We start from the raw sequence: 20,939 nt of genomic DNA on the forward strand, positions 1-20,939 counted from the left end.
CCTCATAACATAGACCTATAAGACATCTCCAACAAGCTACATAAAGTAGACCTACAGATGTAACAGTCTTCAACTTGAATCTTATAACTCGCTGCACTGTGATAACTCCCAAGAAAACTATTGAAAGTAATGGAAGTCCAGTTAAAGTGATTGGCTACTGCTTAGGTAACACGTTAAAAGTCATGTTAAGCTTGGCTACTTCTGTATGTCTACTATATATTCTAATATTTGCATAGAAAAAACTTATTTTCCAACTTTGTTGCTTGCCGCTATTGGCCCATCTTACCTAATAATACATCCGACTGACTTAAATACTGTACATATACGATGTACTATTGTGATATAATTTATTTATTTTTTCACAGAAATCAGTTATATGAGGAGTGTAGCTGGAGAGGGACTGCATAGAGTATAATAAGCGGAGGCCCAGGGGAGATGATCAAACAGTGTTACTCACCTCTCCTGACGTCAGAGTTCTCAGTAGGTCATGTGACGTTGTCATGCATAGAAGCAAACGTCCCTGCACTGCCTGACTCATGAGTGTGACCTCAGTCAGAAAACCCCAACAGAGCAGGGAGTCGCAACACAGCCCAGGAGAGGTGAGTAAGGCTGAAGCCCCACATTGCGAAAATGAGGTGCTTTACAGTGAATGAGATTCTAGCTAATCCCATCCACAAACTGCAGAAGAAAATAAGCTACGGAAAAGCCGCGTCTTTAAAAATCACAGCATGTCAATTATACCTGCGGAAATGCTGGCTCTTTCCCTATAGGTATTATAAAATTCACAGAGAAAAACTCAGCAAAAATGCAATGAAAAACACTGAGTGTTTCCACTGCACATTTTTCTGCAGCATTTCACTACATAGGGGTCCCAAGTGTCTCAGATTCAACTCCCCAGGTAGGCCTGATAAATGGGTTGGAATAATATCCTAAATTCATCTCCTTGCCACTGTCTACATTCTTTCTTATTAAGACGGGATGTGCCATGTGAGTATATACTGTATCTCTGTACATCAGAATGGAAATAAGAGAGTTCTGTATTGTGTATTCACTGCAGAGGAATTAAATGGACTCCAATCTCCCCATTACATGAAGATTATACAATACAGTCTTTAAACTTTTAGATACAGCTACATGCAAAGATCAGGGATAAAAGTTATTTTCATGGACAAAAGCTGCTTACCGCTCTCTGATTTAATCAGTTATAACATTTATTAATTCCAGGCTGTCCTGTTCATTGCAGAATAAAAGACACACACCCAGCATAGCCTCACATGGTAGATATTAGATTCTCCAGTAAAACAAGAATAACTGAATTAAAGGGGATGTCCTAAAATCAAATACATGCAGCAGGGGAGGGCTAGAAAATAATCAAGCCCTGGTACTTACCTGCATCCTCTCTTCTGTCCCTGTGCTGAGCCAACCATCACCACTGCCGCTCTGTATACGGAATGGTTGGTAACATCACGTCAATGGGACTGCCAAGCACCACTCTCATCAGTGTGTATATACTCAAAGACGACCTTTCATGTCCTCAAGCAAATGCGGTTTTAAATACAGCTAGAAAGCCAACAGTGCACTGAATTCAGCACACTGCCGGCTTTCCTGTTATGTGTCCCCGGTCTGGAGATATCGGTGCTGTTATAACGGCACTGGTCTGTGCCCACTGTCAGAAGGGCATTCCTGACAGTCTAATTGGGTTGTGAGGAATGCCCCTCCTGATTATACTCGTCCATAGCATTGTCCTGGGGGATGTTCCTCACCACTCACCATCATTCCTGAGCAGTAAGGAACACCCCTCTGACAATACTGAGCTATGGATGAGTACTGTCAAGGGGGAATCGTTCCTCACAGCCCAGCTAGACTGTCAGGAACACCCTTCTTACACATAAAATATGTTCTAAGGAACCTTTAACACACAGTAGTTTTTGGGAAAATGCTACTGCAGTTTTTGATGCAATTTTTCTAGCCAAAGCCAGACGTGAAAGCTGCTTGAAGCAGTATAACTTCCTTCTTCTATATTTCCAATTTCCTTTAAGGCTAACACCCCACCTTGAGGAAAAGCAACTTTTTCCTCTTCCGTTTTCAATTTAAAAATAGAGATGAGCGAACACTATTCGGAACAGCCGTTCTGAATAGCACGCTCCCATAGAAATGAATGGACGTAGCCGGCACGCGGGGGGTTAAGCGACCGGCCACCGGCAAAGTCTGCGTGCCGGCTGCTTCCATTCATTTCTATGGGAGCGTGCTATTCGGAACAGCTGTTCCGAATAGTGTTCGCTCATCTCTATTTAAAAACAATGGACACTTAACAGACCAATGGTGGTCCGCTGTGTAACTGCTGTTTTAGTGGTCCACCTTTCTGTTGTTCTGGTCCCCTGGTGGTCCAACCCAGTGTGAATCTAGCCTCAATCCACTTCTGGCCTCAGCTCAAAACACTGCATGAAAAGTGTGATAAAAACTGTTACATTATTCCAAAAACAGTAGCGGATATATCCTACTTAACAAAAGCACTAGTACTGTATATAAACACTATACCAAAATGGCGTGTGTCAGCAATAGCAGTTATAGGGGACCAATTATATACTGTGCACCAGGACACAGGTAGTCCTAGCTACACCTCTGACTCACAACCAGGAATACTGGCTTAAAATATCAAACAGGTAAAAGACTTATTTTTATAAGGTTCAGCAGTGCTGCAGATGGGGCCAATAACATAAAAAATACACTTTACTCATCCTCAGGCTTCTATTTTTAGTGGCAGCAGTGACCTCCTACTAAACAGCATGTGACTGCTGTGATGTGACATTTGTGAAGAAGTCAGAGCCAAAGTCTGTGATTTGCTGCAATGGTCACCTGCCACAAATAGAACATCAGTCTGGGGACCTGAAAACAGAAGACTGGACTTGCCGCCACTGGGAACAGAGGGCAGAGGAGAGTAAAGTTTTTATGCTAATTTGAAAAATTAAAAAAAATAGTATAAAACCATTTAAAAGGAAACAATGTATCTTTACAGTACGTATTTGTATATTCCATTCTACCCTACATAAAACATATATATATCTATATCCCGGTCAGAGCAGAGCCAAACATTTTAGCCCCTTCCTTTCAGCAATGAAAGGGGTCTAACAGCCCAGACCATTGAAAATGTTTGAAAATCATCCTGAAGGTTTGGGGGGCGTCCACACTATTATTGGTTTCCATTTTTAGCATCTGACAGAAAATGTTAATAATGGTGTAGATAACGGAAATAACAGACTTATGATAGATGTGAAGTATCCGTTATTTTATAACATTACTGTCTATGGCTAAAGTAAGGTTCACACCTATGCTCAGGTTTCTGTTCTTCAGGTCTGCTTGGGGACCTGAAAACTGGAAACCCAATCTGCTGAAAAAGGAGTTACCCATGGAAATATGCAGACCCCAGACTATGGTTGGGTTTCACCTGCTTTCCACCCAAAAAAATACAGAGAGAAAAGTCCTGTTTGTACTGGAATGGGGGACGGAATCCCTGGATGGGCAATGTGCCTAGGTGTGAATTCAATCTAACAGGTGTATGGTTTCTTATACCGTCTGCTATCTCTGGCATTTTTTTTTCTTTGCATTCTCAGAAAGCAGAATAAAAACTTCCCCAAAAATAGACTATGTAACATATACATTTTTGTCTGGTTTTATTATATTTTTTTAACTGATCCATTTTATGGACACACATTAACATCCTTTAGTGTCTGTTTACCATCCATTATTTTTTGTAACTTTCCCTATCATAATATATTTCCAACAGGAACCTGTATATCACAGTACTGTAACTTACAAAAATACTTTAGGAAATACTATAGTAAATTCTCACAAAGGGCTTGTCCAGATATCTGATACTGATTGCTGTAACTTCACTACTTATCAAGCACAGCGCCATACATTGCATAGTGGCTGTGCTTGGTATTGTAGCTCAGCCCTGTTCATTGAAATTCTGCAGTATTGCTTTGTGACCAAAAGACATGATGGCACTGCCCGGGAAAAAGAAAGTGAAAATCAATATCACAGTGTTGGACAACACCTTTAAGATTTCAAAAATCTGCCTGCAAAAAAACTGTATGCGAACGTATTTCTCAGTATTAGCCTGTAGTCTAGATCTTCCCTCTGACTGTACCTGTCCTGGAGCCCTGTCACTAGTCTGCCGTCTGGCTCTTGCCTTGAACTAGGGTCCTATTAGCAGACCTCAGGCAACAGCAAGATGACTGGTTATTGGGGCCCCTGCAGTGTAATTGAGAAGGTGGGGCCCAGACAGAAGGCTCTGCACATATATAAAAATAAACTTGAAAATTTGTTAAATAATCTATCCAATATATTATACTGACACATAGCCTGGCTGAGATGCTGCAGATGAGTATCTGTATGACGTCCAATGAGTGTACTTTACAATGGGGGGCCCACCTAGCTCTGGGGCCCACCAAGGCATTCACCTGTTGATCTTTGTGCCAGTCAGAGCCTGACAAAAGCAAAGACAATCTAACATAAAGCCCGCACATGCAGATCCATTACTTGCTGCCAGCCCAGTGATAATTGATATGACAGACCTACATACTGACAGTAATTGTGCAGCTTCTTATTGTGCTGTGGTTTGTATTCCCTCGGTAAGGATGGAAATTCCTTCTTACATCATTCTGTGGTAACTGGTTATTTGTTGCTGTGCATTTAACATAAGAGGCCAGACATGTCCAAATCCCACCATGTACAGCTCATCTATGTGTGCGGTGTACCAAGATATAATAAAAATGGCCATATCAAATGGTCCAAAATGATTCCCTCTAGGAAGATGTTCCTACACCCAAATACAATGCTTAAATATACACCATAAAATAAATGTATATTCATCAGCCCTATACAGCATTTCTTGATTTTCTTTTACATATTTCACAATGGTAGCCTATGGGCCTGTGACCTTAACACAGTCCTGTGTAGCTGTGGTATATCTAATGTCAAGGATGAGATTTAAAGGAATATTCTGACTCTTTTTTTTTTCTTAGTTATTTTTTCTGCTGAAGAGGCTACAAACATAAAAAACAAAATTTTACTCACCTCTCCCCAGGCCTCATTTTCAATGGTGCGAGGTCCAGTCTACTTTATACAGGTCCTCCGGCTATTTGTGCCAGATGACCACCACTATGGATGAGTACTGTGAGGAGAGGGAGGGGGCGTTCCTTCCGCTATAGGTGCTGCTGTGAGGAAGGGTGTTCCTGACTGACTGTCAGGAACGCCCTTCTGACAGTGAAGAGCTACAGTACCGACACTGATAGCTCTTCACCCGGGGCACAGATCGTGAAAGCTGACAGTGCGCTGAATTCAGCGCACTATTGGCCTTCTAGCAGTATATAAAACCGCATGTGCCCCAAGTGATGAAAGGTCCTCTTTAAAGGGGTTGTCTAGACAAAAAAAATATTTTTGAAATCGGTTGGGGGCTGAGAAAAAAAAAATCATATACTCTCCTTTCCCTGGAGCTCTGGTGCCTCCCAGCATGGTCCGGTCCACCTAGTTCATTGTAGTCGTCTGGTGGAAGTCCCTGCCGCATGTGACCACTGAGGCCAATCAGTGACCTCAGCAAAGCGCATGTGATATCATTAACTGTGACGTCCTGGGGTCTCTTCCTGACATCACAGCTGGTGAGCAGTTTCAGAAGATGCTGGAGCAGCAGGACTGGACTGCGCTGGGAGGGCACTGGAGCATTAGGGACCTATTTTAAAAATATTTTTTTGCCCAGAAAACCTCTTTATGTTATGCCTCCTCTCCCATACTCCCTTTCGGATAAATCATTAGACAGGAGAGTGTTTGAGGCAAGGGACCCCAAGGGGATCTTTTACAGCACCTGCAAAGTGGATGGGATTCTGGCTAATCTCATCCACACATGGTAGAAAAATATCAGCAGCAGACATTGCGTTGCATTTTTGGAATTCACAGCATGTCAATTATACCTATGGAAACGCTGCCATGTTGATATAGCTATATCTGAAGCAGAAAGTCTGCAGAGGAAAACTCTGCAGACTTTCTGTGAAAAGCGAATGGGAAAAATTGTCATGCATTTCTGTGCACTTTTTGGCTGCAGCTCGCTACATGGGCCTTAGCCTGAAGCAGCTAGTAAATGTGGTATAAGGCATGCCCACCAGTTTTATTTTTTTTTTATTTATTTTTTGTTGCAAACTACACCAAAAATCTAGTTTGGTTACATGACTGAAGAAATTACAGTTTGCGATGTGAAAACATTGTATTTATGTAAAGAGGAGGCTGAGAATATTTCCTGGGATTTCATGCATTGTAAACCACAAATGTATACAATCGTAGAACGTCAGCAGTTAGTGAGGAGCTAAGTAACTGGTTTATTAATGCTGACGAATATATGGCTAAGACGTTTCTATTTACTAGGTGTGATGGAGAAGTCCATACATATATGCATAATCTCGGCTGTTTTAAGCTTGTTAAGCGGGGTAGATAAGCAGATAATTGCTTGGAGAATAGGATTCTGCCTTTGTTACACCTATTTGTCTGCTTACGTTAATTACACAGATTACTCACTGGAAGCGCCAGTGACTGAGTAAGCAATCAAGCATCACATAAGTTAACCTAGATATTCATAAGAGAGCGATCTATGTGTCCACAGGGGTAAAGACGTCAGTGCCACAGCCTTTCTTACAGTATACACTAGGCTTTGCTAATAGTTTACATTTTTTACTTAAAGGGGTATTTCCACCTTAGATATTTCCAAAAATGGCTGAAAGGTGGGGAATCCTGCCTACCAGAAAATGGAAGCCCCCCCCCCTCTTTAGCAAAACTGGCAACTGAATGTACAGTAGGTCTAGATCAGCTTTATTGCTAATATACTAATATTTGCTAAGTTACTTTTAAGGAGTGCAGCTGGAGAGGCCAGAAGTCTCATTAGGGTAAGTTCATATGGTGGAAAGTGAAGAGGATCACTTTCTGCCACTGGTATATTCACCCAGCTAGCCGCGACGGGATGCAGTGCATCAGCAGTCCATCGCGGCATCCCGCTCCTGATTAGGCCTGGATGAATGGGCCTACACAGAAGGGTGTCTCAAGCTACGGATGCCACGGTTGACTCACCTGCGGAATCTGCGTGAAGTTAGGGCATGAATAAAATCACTAGCGGAAAAAAACTGCAAATGACTTCCATTGAAATGAATGGGAGGCATTTTTGCAGGCGGATTTTAAGGCGGATTCCGTGTCAAAATCTGCCTACGAAAAACTCCGTGTGAACATACCCTTACCTTCCCTGCTGGTGCTCCCACTCTCAGTCATATAATCAACTCCACAATATACAGTGTGAGATTACCTTTACTCTTTTTTTAAATTTAACATTTATGGCCATTTTCAAAGCTTAAATTCTCCCAGTACATAAAGGGAAATTAAGTATTAAGCTGCTTGCACATGATTGTGTAATAACCGGCTTCCATGAATGAATGGCACAGGGTATACAGATGTTGTCAGTGTGCTGCCCGTGTTCCTGTGGCCCCTTCATTCAATCAATAGGAGCCGAGGAAGGAGGGCCGCAAAATAGGACAGGAATAGGACCTGTTTCGTATTTTGTGGCCCGGACTGTTGGCCCATACACGTGGCAGTGTAATTCATGGTCATGTGTACAGGCCTATAGAAATGAATGGGCTAATGTTCTATCCGGGAAAAACCATTCATATGGGTTAGCTGTATAATGCAGGGCAGATCCTCCAGAGCACTGTCAGTTTTAGTCAAGATCCCTCTCTATTTCCTAATGTTCCCATGTAAAATTAGTTTTCTAAACTATAAACCAGGCAAGTGTATAGTAAATTTTATAGAGCTTTTATAATTGACATACAGAACTATAGACACGTCCATTGGCGCTCCTCTATCCAGCTCTGTTGATTATTGGCAGCGCGGCTCTGATTAATCTTAAAGGGAGTGCGTCACCAGACCCCAGCATATCAACCCAGTAGTGCAGATAGATAGGTTAGAGTCACCAGATCCCAGCATATCAACCCAGCCCTGCAGATAGATAGGTTAGTGTCACCAGACCCCAACATATCACCCCAGCCCTGCAGATAGATAGGTTAGAGTCACCAGACCCCCAGCATATCAACCCAGCCCTGCAGATAGATAGTTTAGAGTCACCAGACCCCCGCATATCAAACCGGCCCTGAAGATAAATAGGTTAGGGTCACCAGACCCCAGCATATCAACCCAGCCCTGCAGATAGATAGGTTAGGGTCACCAGACCCAGCATATCAACCCAACCCTGCAGATAAATAGGTTAGTGTCACCAGACCTCAACATATCAACCCAGCCCTACAAATAGAAAGGTTAGTGTCATCTGAATCAAACATTGTTTTTCTCTTTTAAATCGGTACACAACGAGGGTGTTGCCATTGCTATAAAGAGATAAATAGCAATGCCCATAGGATAAAGTCTGGATACATCATCAATATTCTATGACCTGTCCACAGTATTACATAGTATGTGATCCGTCAGGGTCCAATACCAGGACCTCACACAGACCACCTGTTCTAGCAGCCTCCGAATGCTGAAAGCTGCTAGGGGACGAGCGGATATCCCATGGATAGGTCATCAGTATGAAAATTTGATTTAGGGCCCCTTCAGGCTGAGGGCCCGTGTTGCAGAAACACAGCTTTTTTTTGTTGTAGGTTTTGCTGCAGTTTTTTGACCCAAAGCCAGGAGTGGATTGAGCAGCAGCTTTTCGAACGTTGCCCGTGGCATTTTACAGTGACTGCAAAGTGGATGGGATTCTAGCGAATCCCATGCCCACTTTTCGGTAAAAACCGCGGCCCGGACACGCCAAAATTTTTCCATAACCGGCACCTATGGAAATGCCAGCGGTTTCCCCATAGGTTTTTTCTGTTTAAAGTGCTGTGGGAAGAACCGCGATGCATTGCCACCACGGTTTTCCTGTGGGGCCTTAGCCTTAAGAAAGAACTAGATGCCTTTTGAAGCTTTAGTAATGAGGATCACATTGTACTATTCCAGCTGAGAAGCAGATATGTACTATACCAGTAAACTAGAAGTTATCAATTTAATGGCTATTAGCTTACAGGAGAGATGCATAGTAAAATGTGCTAGGCATTACTGATGCTGAAAACTGCATGCAGTTCTTAATTAAAAATGCACTGTGTGAACCCAACCTTAGACAGGGCAATTATAATGAAGAAGCATTCCAACGCTTGTTCCTGGTAACTTACCTCATTATCAGCCTATGTAATAGGCATTTATATTTACACTGTCTAAGTATTAGGCAATATTAATGAATCTGCCCCAAGCATTATAAATGCAAAACAATAGAATATATCGGGAATATTCACACAAAAGAAATTGATCTTGAGGTGGATTTGGTCTCAAAATCAGTGTCAAATTGTGTCATGAATCTGACTCCCATTGCATTTAATGGGCGGCAGAGACCATAGCAAGACAATGAAAAAGTAAGCGTCCGGACTCGTATTCCCAACATTCATTGTCTCACCCCTTCCCCCACATTCCAACACCCACTGTGTCGTTCACTTCTCACTCTGTGGTTATATACCAGCACTATTGAACGTTTTTTTTGTTACTTTATTGCCACACTTATTGTTTTCAACAATGTATATTCATTGTGAACATATTTTGAAAATCCAATAAAACGTAATTTATTTTTTTAAAAAAGTAAGCGTCCTGCTTAGTCTTGCCCCGGATTCCGTTGCTAATTCAGCCACAGAACCTATTGCGCAAGTCACCACACTCCTTAGCCCATTTCTTCTGAGAAAAATCTATGACTCAAGGTAGTGGTGGTAGATCAAACCAATCATTCTTCCATTTTGACACAGACTGACTCAGGCTCTTATTAAAGAGAGTCTGTCAGTATTAAAATCCTTACTTAGGCTGGGGCCTCACGTAGCGTAAATGCACAGTGAACACGTTGCAATTTCCAAAACCATTGCAGTTTTGGAAATCGCAGCATGTGAATTATACCAATGGCAATCCCGGCAGTTTTTCTATAGGTATAATGGAAGCAGAGGTTTCCCTTCTTACTTTCCGTAAAAAGCGCTAAGGAAAAAACAGCAATGTGTTGCCGCCACAGTTTATTCAATGGCGATTTTTGGCTGTGACCCACTATGTGGGACTTTAGCCTAAACCAGCTCAATGCCATGTATAATTTGTTTATAGAATGGCTGCTTAATTTTTGACAAAAAACTGCTTTTAGTTGCAACGAGCCAAGAGTGCATTGAGGTTGTTCTGGGGTGGCTGAGCATCGCAGCAAGTTCTTCCTCCCATTCAATACCCCTCCTAGAAACACTGACGTAATCAGAGCTTTCCCATACCTTCTCTCAAGAAAGAGGAGAATCTTGCCTTAATGCTCAGATGCCTAAGAACACTCCCCAATGAACTCATTTGTATAGAAATATAAGGCAGTGAGACACTTCTACACCACTTACTGTAGGAAGTTGGTCATGTTATCCTGTCTGTCTGTATTCCAGATTTAACAAATGTGACTTTTTAAAAAAAAAAAAAAGTTAAATTGTCATAATCTAAGGGTCCATTCACACGGAGAAAAATGGCGCTTTACTTGGCGCTGAAAAAAAAAGCCTCCTATTGATTTGCGGCCGCAAAATCATGGGCGCAAAATAATGCGGCGTATACGCTCCTAACTCCCATTGAAATGAATGGGAGCATTTTGAGCGCGTCATCTGCCGGCACGTGAACTTATCCTTAGGCTGAGGCACCACGTGGCAGAAATGCAGCTTCTTTTGTTGCAGATTTAGCTGTGTTTTTATGAGCCAAAACCAAGAAAGACTACAAAAGGAATGGGAAATATATAGGAAGTTCTTATACTTTACCCTACTGCTCAATCCACTCCTGTCTTTTGCTCAAGAAATCACAACAAAATCTGCAACAAAAAAGATTATTTTCTGCAACGTGGGGCCTCAGCCTTAATTAAAGAGGAACTTCAAGCTACACCCATAAGGCTAGGTTCACACCTGTGCCTGTATTCCGTTCAGGGTTTACATCCCTGAACTCACTTAAAAGATGTGGAGAGAGAAGTCCTGCAAGCAGGACTTTTCTCTCCACATTTTTCGGGTGGAAACCAGCTGGACCCCGTTATAGTCTAGGTTCTGCTTGGAGACCCGTAGAACAGAAACCCTAGCGCAGGTATGAACCTAGAGTAAATAGACATAGGATATCATTATTTTCCGTCCAATTATGAAAGATACAGACGAAATAATTGTTCGCTGCCCAATACTATGAATGAATTTCACAACCGTCTACTGTACAAGCGCCTGACTCACGTTGTTTACTGCACGCTGACTCACAAAATTACTTACACTTGTAATGACTAATGCTACAGTTTTCATGGGTAGATGCTTCCTAAAATTTACCTCTGACTCACATTATCACAATTTCTTAGGTTTTGATGACAATGTAGAGAAGATAAACTAGCATCGAATGCAATACCCTGACTCACGTGGCAATTTCTGTGACATTCCGGTACACCTGCCTGATCATACTACAAAAAACTGGATCATGACGTTACAGCAGGGAAACATTAGACAGAACTGACAAGTAAACTCAGGGAAAAAAAAGTCCTCAAGGCAGCATTAAGAGCAGAATATGGGATAAAATCCAAGCCGTGAGTTGTTATGGGCAAAGGAAAGGGTTACATCAATTTTTTGAGCAGGTGGTCCTGCTCAAAAGAATAGTATGGACCTTATCCACTGCAGTAACAACAATTTGCCACATAGGAGACTATGCCTGCCATGTCATACAACTAGTATTCTGACAGTAATATTGGCATGCTGGCTGGCTAGGAACAATTCATGCATCTTACATCAATGCTTGGAACTGATTCTAGCCAAAGAATGGAGTTCCTTGTGTCTAAGATGCAACAGCTCATTTAAAGGGGTCATGTGGGCAACCATTACTTTAAGTAATATAAGCTTACTAATATAAATACCAGGCCTCTGTCACACTAATTCATAGATCGCTTGGTGCTGTGAGGGGCTGGAAGTATTTGTGCCCTGCCTTTGCTCCTGACCATCTTGCCTCTGACATCTTTGCACACGCACCAGAAGCAGAGATGGATCTGTGGGTATGTATATTAGTAAGTGTACTCCTATTAGGAAATGAATACTGCCCAAATTTATGTAGCACTGCTATGCAATTTTCTGCATAATCCCTTTGAGACTACGACCCCACATAGCGATCCAAAAAGCGCTGCAGGAAAAACTGCAGCAGAAATGCATCACTGAAAGTCTGCAGAGTTTTCCTCTGTGGACTTTCTGTTTCCATTACACCTATACAGAATAAAACAGTGTCGCTATAGTATACGTAGTATTGACATGATGCAATTTACAAAAACGCAAGATTTTATTAAAATGAAGCATGGCCGCTACGGATATTTTTTTGTAATGTGTGGATGGGATTAGCCAGAATCCCAACCACTTTACAGGGACTGTAAAACGCCGCAGTTTTACAACGGCATTCATGCTACATGCGGCCCTGGCCAACAAAGTTAAAAATGAGGCCCTTTCAGGTAATACTTGACACCATCACATTGTCAACCATCTGCAACAGGAGGGCCAAATGTCCCTATCATTTATCATTGTAGGGACATGTTCTATAAGGGTACTCATAGGATTAGGACATTATCAGTATAATGGTATGTTCACATGGAGTTTTTTGCAGGGGGATTTTGACACGGAATCCGCCTCAAGATATGCCTGCAAAAAGGATCCCATTCATTTAAAGGGGCGAGATGCCCCTTCTTCCCACGGCTGAGATAGCCGCGGCTTCCACAGCACAATATTCCCTCCTGATTAGGTCCATTCATTCGGGCCTAACCAGTAGCAGAATGCCGCAACTGAATGCCGGTGCACTGCATAGGCATCTCGTCGCGGCTAGCCGCGCGGAGATAACACGGTGGAATTTGGTTTCCACCGTGTGAACATACCCTAAAACAGTGATGGCAAACCTTTTAGAAACTGAGTGCCCATACTGCAACCCAAAAACCACTCATTTATAACAAAGTGCCAACACGGCGATTTAACCTCCTTTAGCCACCACATAGTACAATCTGCCCCACCATGGCCCCCACACAGTACAATTTGCTCCACAGTGGCCCCCAAACAGTATCATTTGTTCCACAGATTGGTGTCCACAGAGAGGGCTCTGAGTGCCACCTCTGGCACGCGTGCCATAGGTTCGCCATCACGGCCCTAAGAGTAACAGACACATTCAGGGGCCCCTCAGTCTGCGTCCATTTCTATTGACTATAATGTAAAAAACATAATGGATCCTTTCTTCTGTCATGTTTGCTTAATTTTGCAAAGGGGGTGCTTTTTAACAGGGGGCTCTGTCTCCATCTGTCATTGAATGTTCATTGTTGTCCTGGGATGGATGAAGGTAACTGACATTTTAATAACAGTAGCATGAACTAGGGCTGGGCATTTAATCGAAGAATAACAGAACTGACGGTCATGCCAGTTATTTTGGTACAGCTATTACAGCATTGGTAAGCAATTTCATTCAGACCGAAAACCTCAGAACCGGAACTACTATTATACTACTAATATACTCTGTATAATTATCCTCGGCCCAGATTGGTGAATAAACATGCAAAATAGTGTTACTCGCCTCCCCTGTACTACAGCGCTGGCCTTCTAGTCTCCTGAATAACGTCAGACCTGTGATTGTGCCTCAGCAGGCATGTGGCATCCCTGACGTCATTCAGGAGGCCTAAAGAGGACCACAAACAACGCTATAGCCCAGGGCAGGTGAGAAACACTGTTTTGTATGTTTGCTCACCTTCCCTGGGCCTCATTTAATTATACTCTGGGGTCTGAAGAGACCCCAGAGTACAATTAAGGCAACTAAAACGTAGACTAGAGAGTGTAAAGATGCAACAGATTTCACATTCAGCATCACAGTCATAAATCTGGTGGATTTTCACACTGCCTGTCTAAGGGGGCATTCACACTACGTAATGCCAGCGTGTATCACAGCCGTACACGCCGGTGTTACAGCAGGGCTGCCAAACACTTCCCATTCATTTCTATAGGAGCCGGCATCGTCATCCAGGAGAGAAGAGGATAGAAATGGAAAAAGACAAGAAATCATTTTCGCTACAATCATTACATTTTGTGAAATAGTGCGTTTTTTTTGGCCGCCACTGTATGTACATAACAACAAGCAGGTTATAAAAGGATCACAGCCTTCCAGTGACACTAACTGCGTATATTTATACTACTGAAAAATACCTGATGAGTAAGGTTGGGCGATTCTGCCTAAAAATAAAATCTTGATTCTTTAAATTTATGGAAAATTCTCAATTTTACACCAATTTTCACTAACAAAAAGGTTCTAATGAGCTGGAACAGGAACAAGTCAGAAATATTTGCTGCAGTTTTCTCATCCTATCTATCACCCAACTACAAACTACAGTGAAGAAACTATTGATCAAAGCTTATGGTGGGAGAAGAAATGGACTAGATTAGACTCTGGGACGCGGATAACAGCAATTTCATGATTTTGATGAAAATTTGAATTCTATTTCTTTGAAATTAATCAATTTAATCCAGCTAAATTGCCAATCCCTTCCAACAGCAATGGCATTTACATCCTGGTGTTCACCGACCCTATGCCACATATTACTGAGTTACAGAATACACTTTCTAGCACTAGTACCACTATTATAGCAAGCACAATAAAAAAACATTTTAATTTTGGTTTTTTCTTTGCTGCTTCCATATTCACAGCTTGTGTATTCACAAACAACCAAATTCCTATACTTCAGTAAGGGTTTATTCACACCAGAAGAAAAAGAAACATCGCTGCAATGTCTAGAACTGTAGATGTAAAACAGTCACATTTGTATTCATTTAGACTTTAGTAAATAAGTTCATATTACATTAATTTGTCTGCATTAGCGCCATATTAGATCCCTGTTTAACGTCTGCAAATATTCTTAGTCGTGATTCAAAATAGAATCTTCTTATTGACCCAAGGCATTATATATGGTATATTACAGAATGTGGATGGTTATACTTCAACGGATGCAATTATTTTGGATCTCCATTGACTTCTGTGGTGAAATTTTAGATGCAATTTGGCAACAGATGATGCATGCTGCTTTCTTAGAATTATTATAGGGTCAGTCTACATATAGTATCGTGGTCAAATCAGGCGAGGATATCCTGAATTGGCCCTAAGACGTTTACTTAAAGACAAGAGAAACACATATAGAGTTCTACTATTTATAGTCAAAAAAGGCATAATAAATTATGCAATATAGATGAATAGATAGATAGATAGAGAGAGAGAGAGAGAGAGAGAGAGATAGATAGATAGATAGATAGATAGATAGATAGATAGATAGATAGATAGATAGATAGATAGATAGATAGATAGATATGGACAGATAGATAGGAGATAGATAGATAGATAGATAGATAGATAGATAGATAGATAGATAACTATGGATGAATAGACAGATGGAGATAGATAACTATGGATGAATACGATAGTTACATAACTATGGGTGAATAAGTAATAGATAGATAGATAGATAGACAGACTATGGATAGATAGATAGATAGATAGATAGATAGATAGATAGATAGATAGATAGATATGGACAGATAGATAGGAGATAGATAGATAGATAGATAGATAGATAGATAGATAGATAGATAGATAGATAGATATGGACAGATAGATAGGAGATAGATAGATAGATAGATAGATAGATAGATAGATAGATAGATAGATAGATAACTATGGATGAATAGACAGATGGGAGATAGATAACTATGGATGAATACGATAGTTACATAACTATGGGTGAATAAGTAATAGATAGATAGATAGATAGATAGATAGATAGATAGATAGATAGACAGACTATGGATAGATAGATAGATAGATAGATATGGACAAATACAGTAGATAGATACCGAACACAACCCACTACATATACAGTAGATAGGTAGAACACAACCCACTACATGGGGACATCAAACAACCATTTGATGTAGAATTCATTAAAATGAAAGGCAGATTATACGGCAGGAAATGTTCCTACAATGGATTGGAGGGGGTGGGGGGCTGTTATGTCATAATAACTGCATTTTATAATACCCAACCTACCGTTCCATAGTGAAGAGGATAAACTGCAGCGTGAAATCACCCAGCACATGGGGTTAAACAATATCTACAATGACGGCTCAAACAATGATCATCAATGTCAACTAGTATACATGGCAGAACTTATTTCTAATACAACCAATGACATCTTGCTAATATGCTCTGCAATATTCGCAGCCAGTAAGTTTGGTGAGGTGCACTACAAGTCTCATCCTATTCTTCTGGCAGCATTTCTTGCTTTACAATGGATAACTATAAATAGATATGTAGTAGAGACGAGTTTGTCATATAGCGTACAAATATCTAGAATGGTGCAGAGAGGAAAGGGAGCAGTGACAAAACCGTCTCTGCTACATCCTAGCAAACACCTGCTAGGATGGTGCCTGCTGCCTGCACTGGATGCCTGCACAAAGCCAGGATGTGCTGCTACTATCCAGTACATACCTGAGGAGCAGCAGCATCAGCACCATGTACAGCACAGGCAGGGCTCATCCAAGGCTGCCATGACATGCCTCTCAACAGGTATACAGAGTAGTAATCCACTGCAGTCACTGACCACAGCCATCTCCAGCAATATGGCACTTGACCTAGCAGAAGCAGCACCACATCCCCCAGCCACTGCACTGGATCCCCTCATCACACATGCTCTGGGCACTAAAAATGGAGCCCAATGCTGGCTAGAGGAGGCAGCCTGCTGAGGATGAGGACGGCCATATACTCACAATGTCAGCATCAATGCCGGGGGAGAGCTGCAAGTCTTTGCCTGGATCACATCCGTGGAAGCTGGGCTGATCACCCGGGGCTGGCTGCTGCTCATCACCCATGCGCATGCGTCTCCTGCTACTAGCACACTGCTGCTACTGCTCAGGCTTATTATTAGGGTTATTCCTATTAATTCCGCTGCCAAGGAGGAAAAAAAATTAAAAACAAGGCTGGTCGTGCTGCTGCAGGGTCCTACGTTACCGCAGCACAGGGATGGCAGTGATTACTATCCAGGAGTAAAGGAGAAGTGAACCGTGAATGGCAGGCAGTGAGATTAAGAGGCGGCTGCGGCTGTGTGAGGAGAAGTCCCTAGACGGTAGTCACCCAGGGACGGTGTATGTACATAGTAGTCAGTGTGTCAGACTCATGCATGCATAATCATGTGGACGCGTTTTATTTGAATATGTATTGCAGCCTATGACACACGCAGTGGTCACACGTTATACAGGTGGCCGTGGGCAGCTGTGGGGGTCTCTGGCTGTCTTGGAATGACTGCGGCCGTGCACGGGTTAATAGCCTTATATGGTCACATTGGAGTGGTGGGAGCAGCGCCTGTGATGTGAGGAGGACGAGCAGCCTCTCCCTCACACGGCTCTGTACACACACACAGGCTTTCCTGCAGTAAAAATTGAGTTGATATATAAATAACATTCACGTCACTTCCTCTGGTGTCACCAGAGCAGAAATCAGGGTTCCCTGGTTACTGAGGGAAAGCAAAGCAAGGGTTTGGGAGCACTTAACTGTTTGTGTGCTGCAGAGGGAAGTCCTGGGATGTGTGCGCACAATATGTCTGCCTACATGACAAGAGAGGGCTGCAGACAATGGGGAATGCGGCCCACATGACCAAGGAGGGGGGAGGATTAGGGACGGGAGGGGTTAACAATAGTGTTATTTGCCTAGTGTGAGAGGAGACAGAGGGGTTAAAATGCAGGAGGAGGGGGGAGCAGGGGTCAGTGCAGAAAAGGCAGCAGCGTGTGACAAAGCTATAGCAGAGCTCAGCAGCTGTCAATCATCAAAATGGCAGATTTAGAGGCCCTAATAAGAATGGTTCGAACAGCAGCGGCAGTACATGGAGGACAGCTCCTGGAGACCCGGCTAGTGGAGGCTCTGAAATGACCCACGGGTGAGGGGTCCGCTTCCCCATCTGTTCCACGTGCTTGGCGGTCAAGGCCGTCAAAGCATTACTCTCCAGATTGTGGGACTGCGGTGCAGCGGCAATTAAGGAGCCCGTGAGGGGACCCTCCGGGTCCGGGCTCCCAGCAAAGCTCAGCTGGTGCATGCCCGGATCACGGGAGGAATCCACGGCGAGGCCGCAGCCGCACAGAGGACAGAATGCTTCCTCATCCCGTTTGATGCGGCGGCTCCAGTTTTTTGCCCAGGTAATCTAAAATCAGCAAGGGATCATCCGGAGGTGGTCCAACTCTGTGGTTGACGCGTTGTCTCGATTTCAGTTCGACAGGTTTTGGGAGTTGGTGCTGGAGGCAGCCGCTGTGGGGGAGGAGTGTCTGGTGAGCTTGTGGTCTCTGGTGTCGGTGCCACGGCGGGCCTCATCCAGCGGGCTGTGTTGGAAGTAACTTGGTCAAGGTATTTTCGGGTTTGGTCAGAATGGGAGGCCACGTGCGCGAGAGTTGGTGGACTTTTTACAGATGAGGAGTGGTTGTGGTTGGTGGTATCATTAACTGGTGAGGCGTTCGTAGCTGGCAAATCCGCGCATGTGGTGTCTCAGCGGATGGCGGGGTTGGCTTTTTGTTTTTGATTGCGGGGTCTTCGGGATGTAACCAAAGAATTTGTTGTGCATTAGGCGTTAAAAGGTTTTCGACGGGGGGTTCAGAAAAGGGACTCTCGTAGGCCGGTCTCTTTTGCTTTATTGGAGCGATTGGTGGATTGTCTGCAGTCTCTGTGTTTTTCGGAGTTTGAGGTGTTGCTTTTTCGTACGGCTTTTGTGCTGGCTTTCTTTGGGGCCTTTAGAGTGGGTGAGCTGGTTAGCGGCTCGGTGGCAACTCAAGGTGGCTTGCAGTTTGGAGATGTGTTGTTGTTTGTTGATCGGGTCGAGAGTCACTTGCAGCGTTCCAAGACGGATGTAGTAGGTCGGGGTCGCTTGATAGTGTTGCATGCAATACCAGGTAGTGTGTGTTGTCCTGTGGGAGTGGTGCGGACGTTTCTTAGTGCACGGGGGTCTTTTCCCGGTTCATTTTTGTGCCGTGCGGATGGGGGGGGCTTTGTCTCGATACCAGTTTGTGTCTGTCTTTAAACAGGCGTTGGAAGCAGTAGGAGAGGCGCCTGAGCAATTTGGGACCCATTCATTTCAAATTGGGGCGGCTACAGAGGCGTCCTGATGGCATCTGAGTGACGACATCGTCTGGCACCTTGGGTGCTGGAAATTTAAAAGGTTCCGCCTTTACGTTCGCCCCCACCTGCTGCGGTAATGTTTGAACATCGGTAGTTTTTGGTAGACTTCCCAGGAGGATTGGAGAGAAGAGGGAGGAGGGGGCATTGTCGGTGTTGTTGACATTGTTGTGGTACTGTTTCTTTTCATATTGTTGCAGGACCGTACCTCGTATGGATCCTTGGCCATTCTTATCTGTTCTGGGGCTCCCTGCGGGCCGATGTGCGGCCAGATGGCCATCAATTGGGTCTCATCCGGGATTCTGCGGTAGTGAGATGGCTGGGGGTGCAGGGCATGGTCTGGGGTCGTGTGTTGCCAGAATTAAATTTTTACTGCAGAATGGATCAGCCGTCCCACATAGTTGTTTTGCACCTCGGTCAGCACGGGAGTTGATAAGGGAGGAGTTTCCGGGTTTGATCATAGTGTGGTCAGACATCGTGGCATGGCTGGTATGGCGGCATGCCCGGTCCACGAATCGTCTGTCCATGGAACACATGCGTCAAAACGGGGTGCATTTAAATGCTATAGGGACAGATTTATGGATGATAGGGCTGTGTGAAGGAGTAGAGCAAGCAGTTGCATTGTGGCGGGGCCTATCAGGCATAAGGAGTCATGCCCGAGAGTCATTGGCGGGGGTGATGTCGGGTGAGAGGTCGTTAGGTGGTGGTTGTTAGGACCTCATCTAAGGTATGAGGATCCCGTATGTGGAGTTCTGTGCCTGAGGGGTTGGGTTGTGGTCCCTGGTGGGGGTTGCTGGTTGTGGACATGTACCCGAGGCAGGGGCTCGCGCCTGGGTAATGGTGGAGGGAGTCCCCTTCCTCGTTTATCTGTGTTACGCACTTTAATAGGATCAGGTAGTGGTTAGTAGGGATTAGCACAATATTTGCACTATGTACAATAATTTATTCAACAAACTGTTTATGGGGTACCGCCCCCCTCTGAAGGTGGTACTTGTGTTAATGTTAAAATTATGATTATGTTAATAAATCAGCCTGATAGGCCAAATTTTAAAATCCAGCAGGTGTCTTTGTCATTATTTAAAGGGGAGGGTTTGGTGGAAAAAGGGGGCAGGTACTAGAGGACCATTATTCCTCCTCCCTGTGTCAAGAGAGGGCTGCAGACAATGGGGAATGCGGCCCACATGACCGGGGGAAGGATCAGGGACGGGAGGCGTTAACAATAGTGTTGTTTGCCTAGTGTGGGAGAAGACAGAGGTGTTAAAATGCGGGAGGAGGGGGTAGCAGGGGTCAGTGCAGAAAAGTCGAGCAGCGTCCCACCGGCCCGCCCTTAATGTAGGGTAGTTTGGTAAGATGTTCGCGGGTGATGTCGGGTGAGAGGCCGTTAGGTGTTTGTTGTTAGGACCTCATCTAAGGTATGAAGATCCTGTGTGTGGAGTTCTGTGCCTGAGGTAGCCCCTCGGTTCAGCTGTGGTCCCTGGTGGGAGTTGCCTGATAGGCCAAATTTTAAAATCCAGTAGCTGTCGTTATTTAAAGGGGACGGTTTGGTGGAAAAAGAGAGCAAGTACTAGAGGACCATTATTCCTCTTCCCCGCGTCTTGACTAAAGATTAAGACCTTATATGGAGGTTCATAGTTTCACATTCCTTCTAGTTGTATCTGCTTATT

At 43.6% G+C, this 20,939-nt stretch overlaps 2 protein-coding genes across 3 annotated transcripts in view; one reads left to right on the top strand and one right to left on the bottom strand.

The window, feature by feature from the left end:
* LOC142200299 (transcription elongation factor A protein 1-like) overlaps positions 1-20,939 on the top strand; it is a 524,101-nt gene that overhangs the window by 82,382 nt on the left and 420,780 nt on the right. The gene's annotated exons all lie outside the window — the stretch shown is intronic.
* Positions 1-20,939, bottom strand: part of RGS20 (regulator of G protein signaling 20) — an 84,442-nt gene that overhangs the window by 23,264 nt on the left and 40,239 nt on the right. Inside the window, exon 1 of one of the 2 annotated variants that reach the window (XM_075270570.1) lies at positions 16,890-17,126. The exons of the other annotated variant lie outside the window; for it this stretch is intronic. Coding sequence (XP_075126671.1) covers positions 16,890-16,997 — 108 coding nt within the window. The 5' untranslated portion in view covers positions 16,998-17,126. Of the gene's footprint in view, positions 1-16,889; positions 17,127-20,939 lie in introns of those variants that run through there. 2 annotated transcript variants of the gene reach the window in all.

The sequence above is a fragment of the Leptodactylus fuscus genome, chromosome 4 (assembly GCF_031893055.1).
Source record: "Leptodactylus fuscus isolate aLepFus1 chromosome 4, aLepFus1.hap2, whole genome shotgun sequence".
NCBI classification, from domain to species: domain Eukaryota; kingdom Metazoa; phylum Chordata; class Amphibia; order Anura; family Leptodactylidae; genus Leptodactylus; species Leptodactylus fuscus.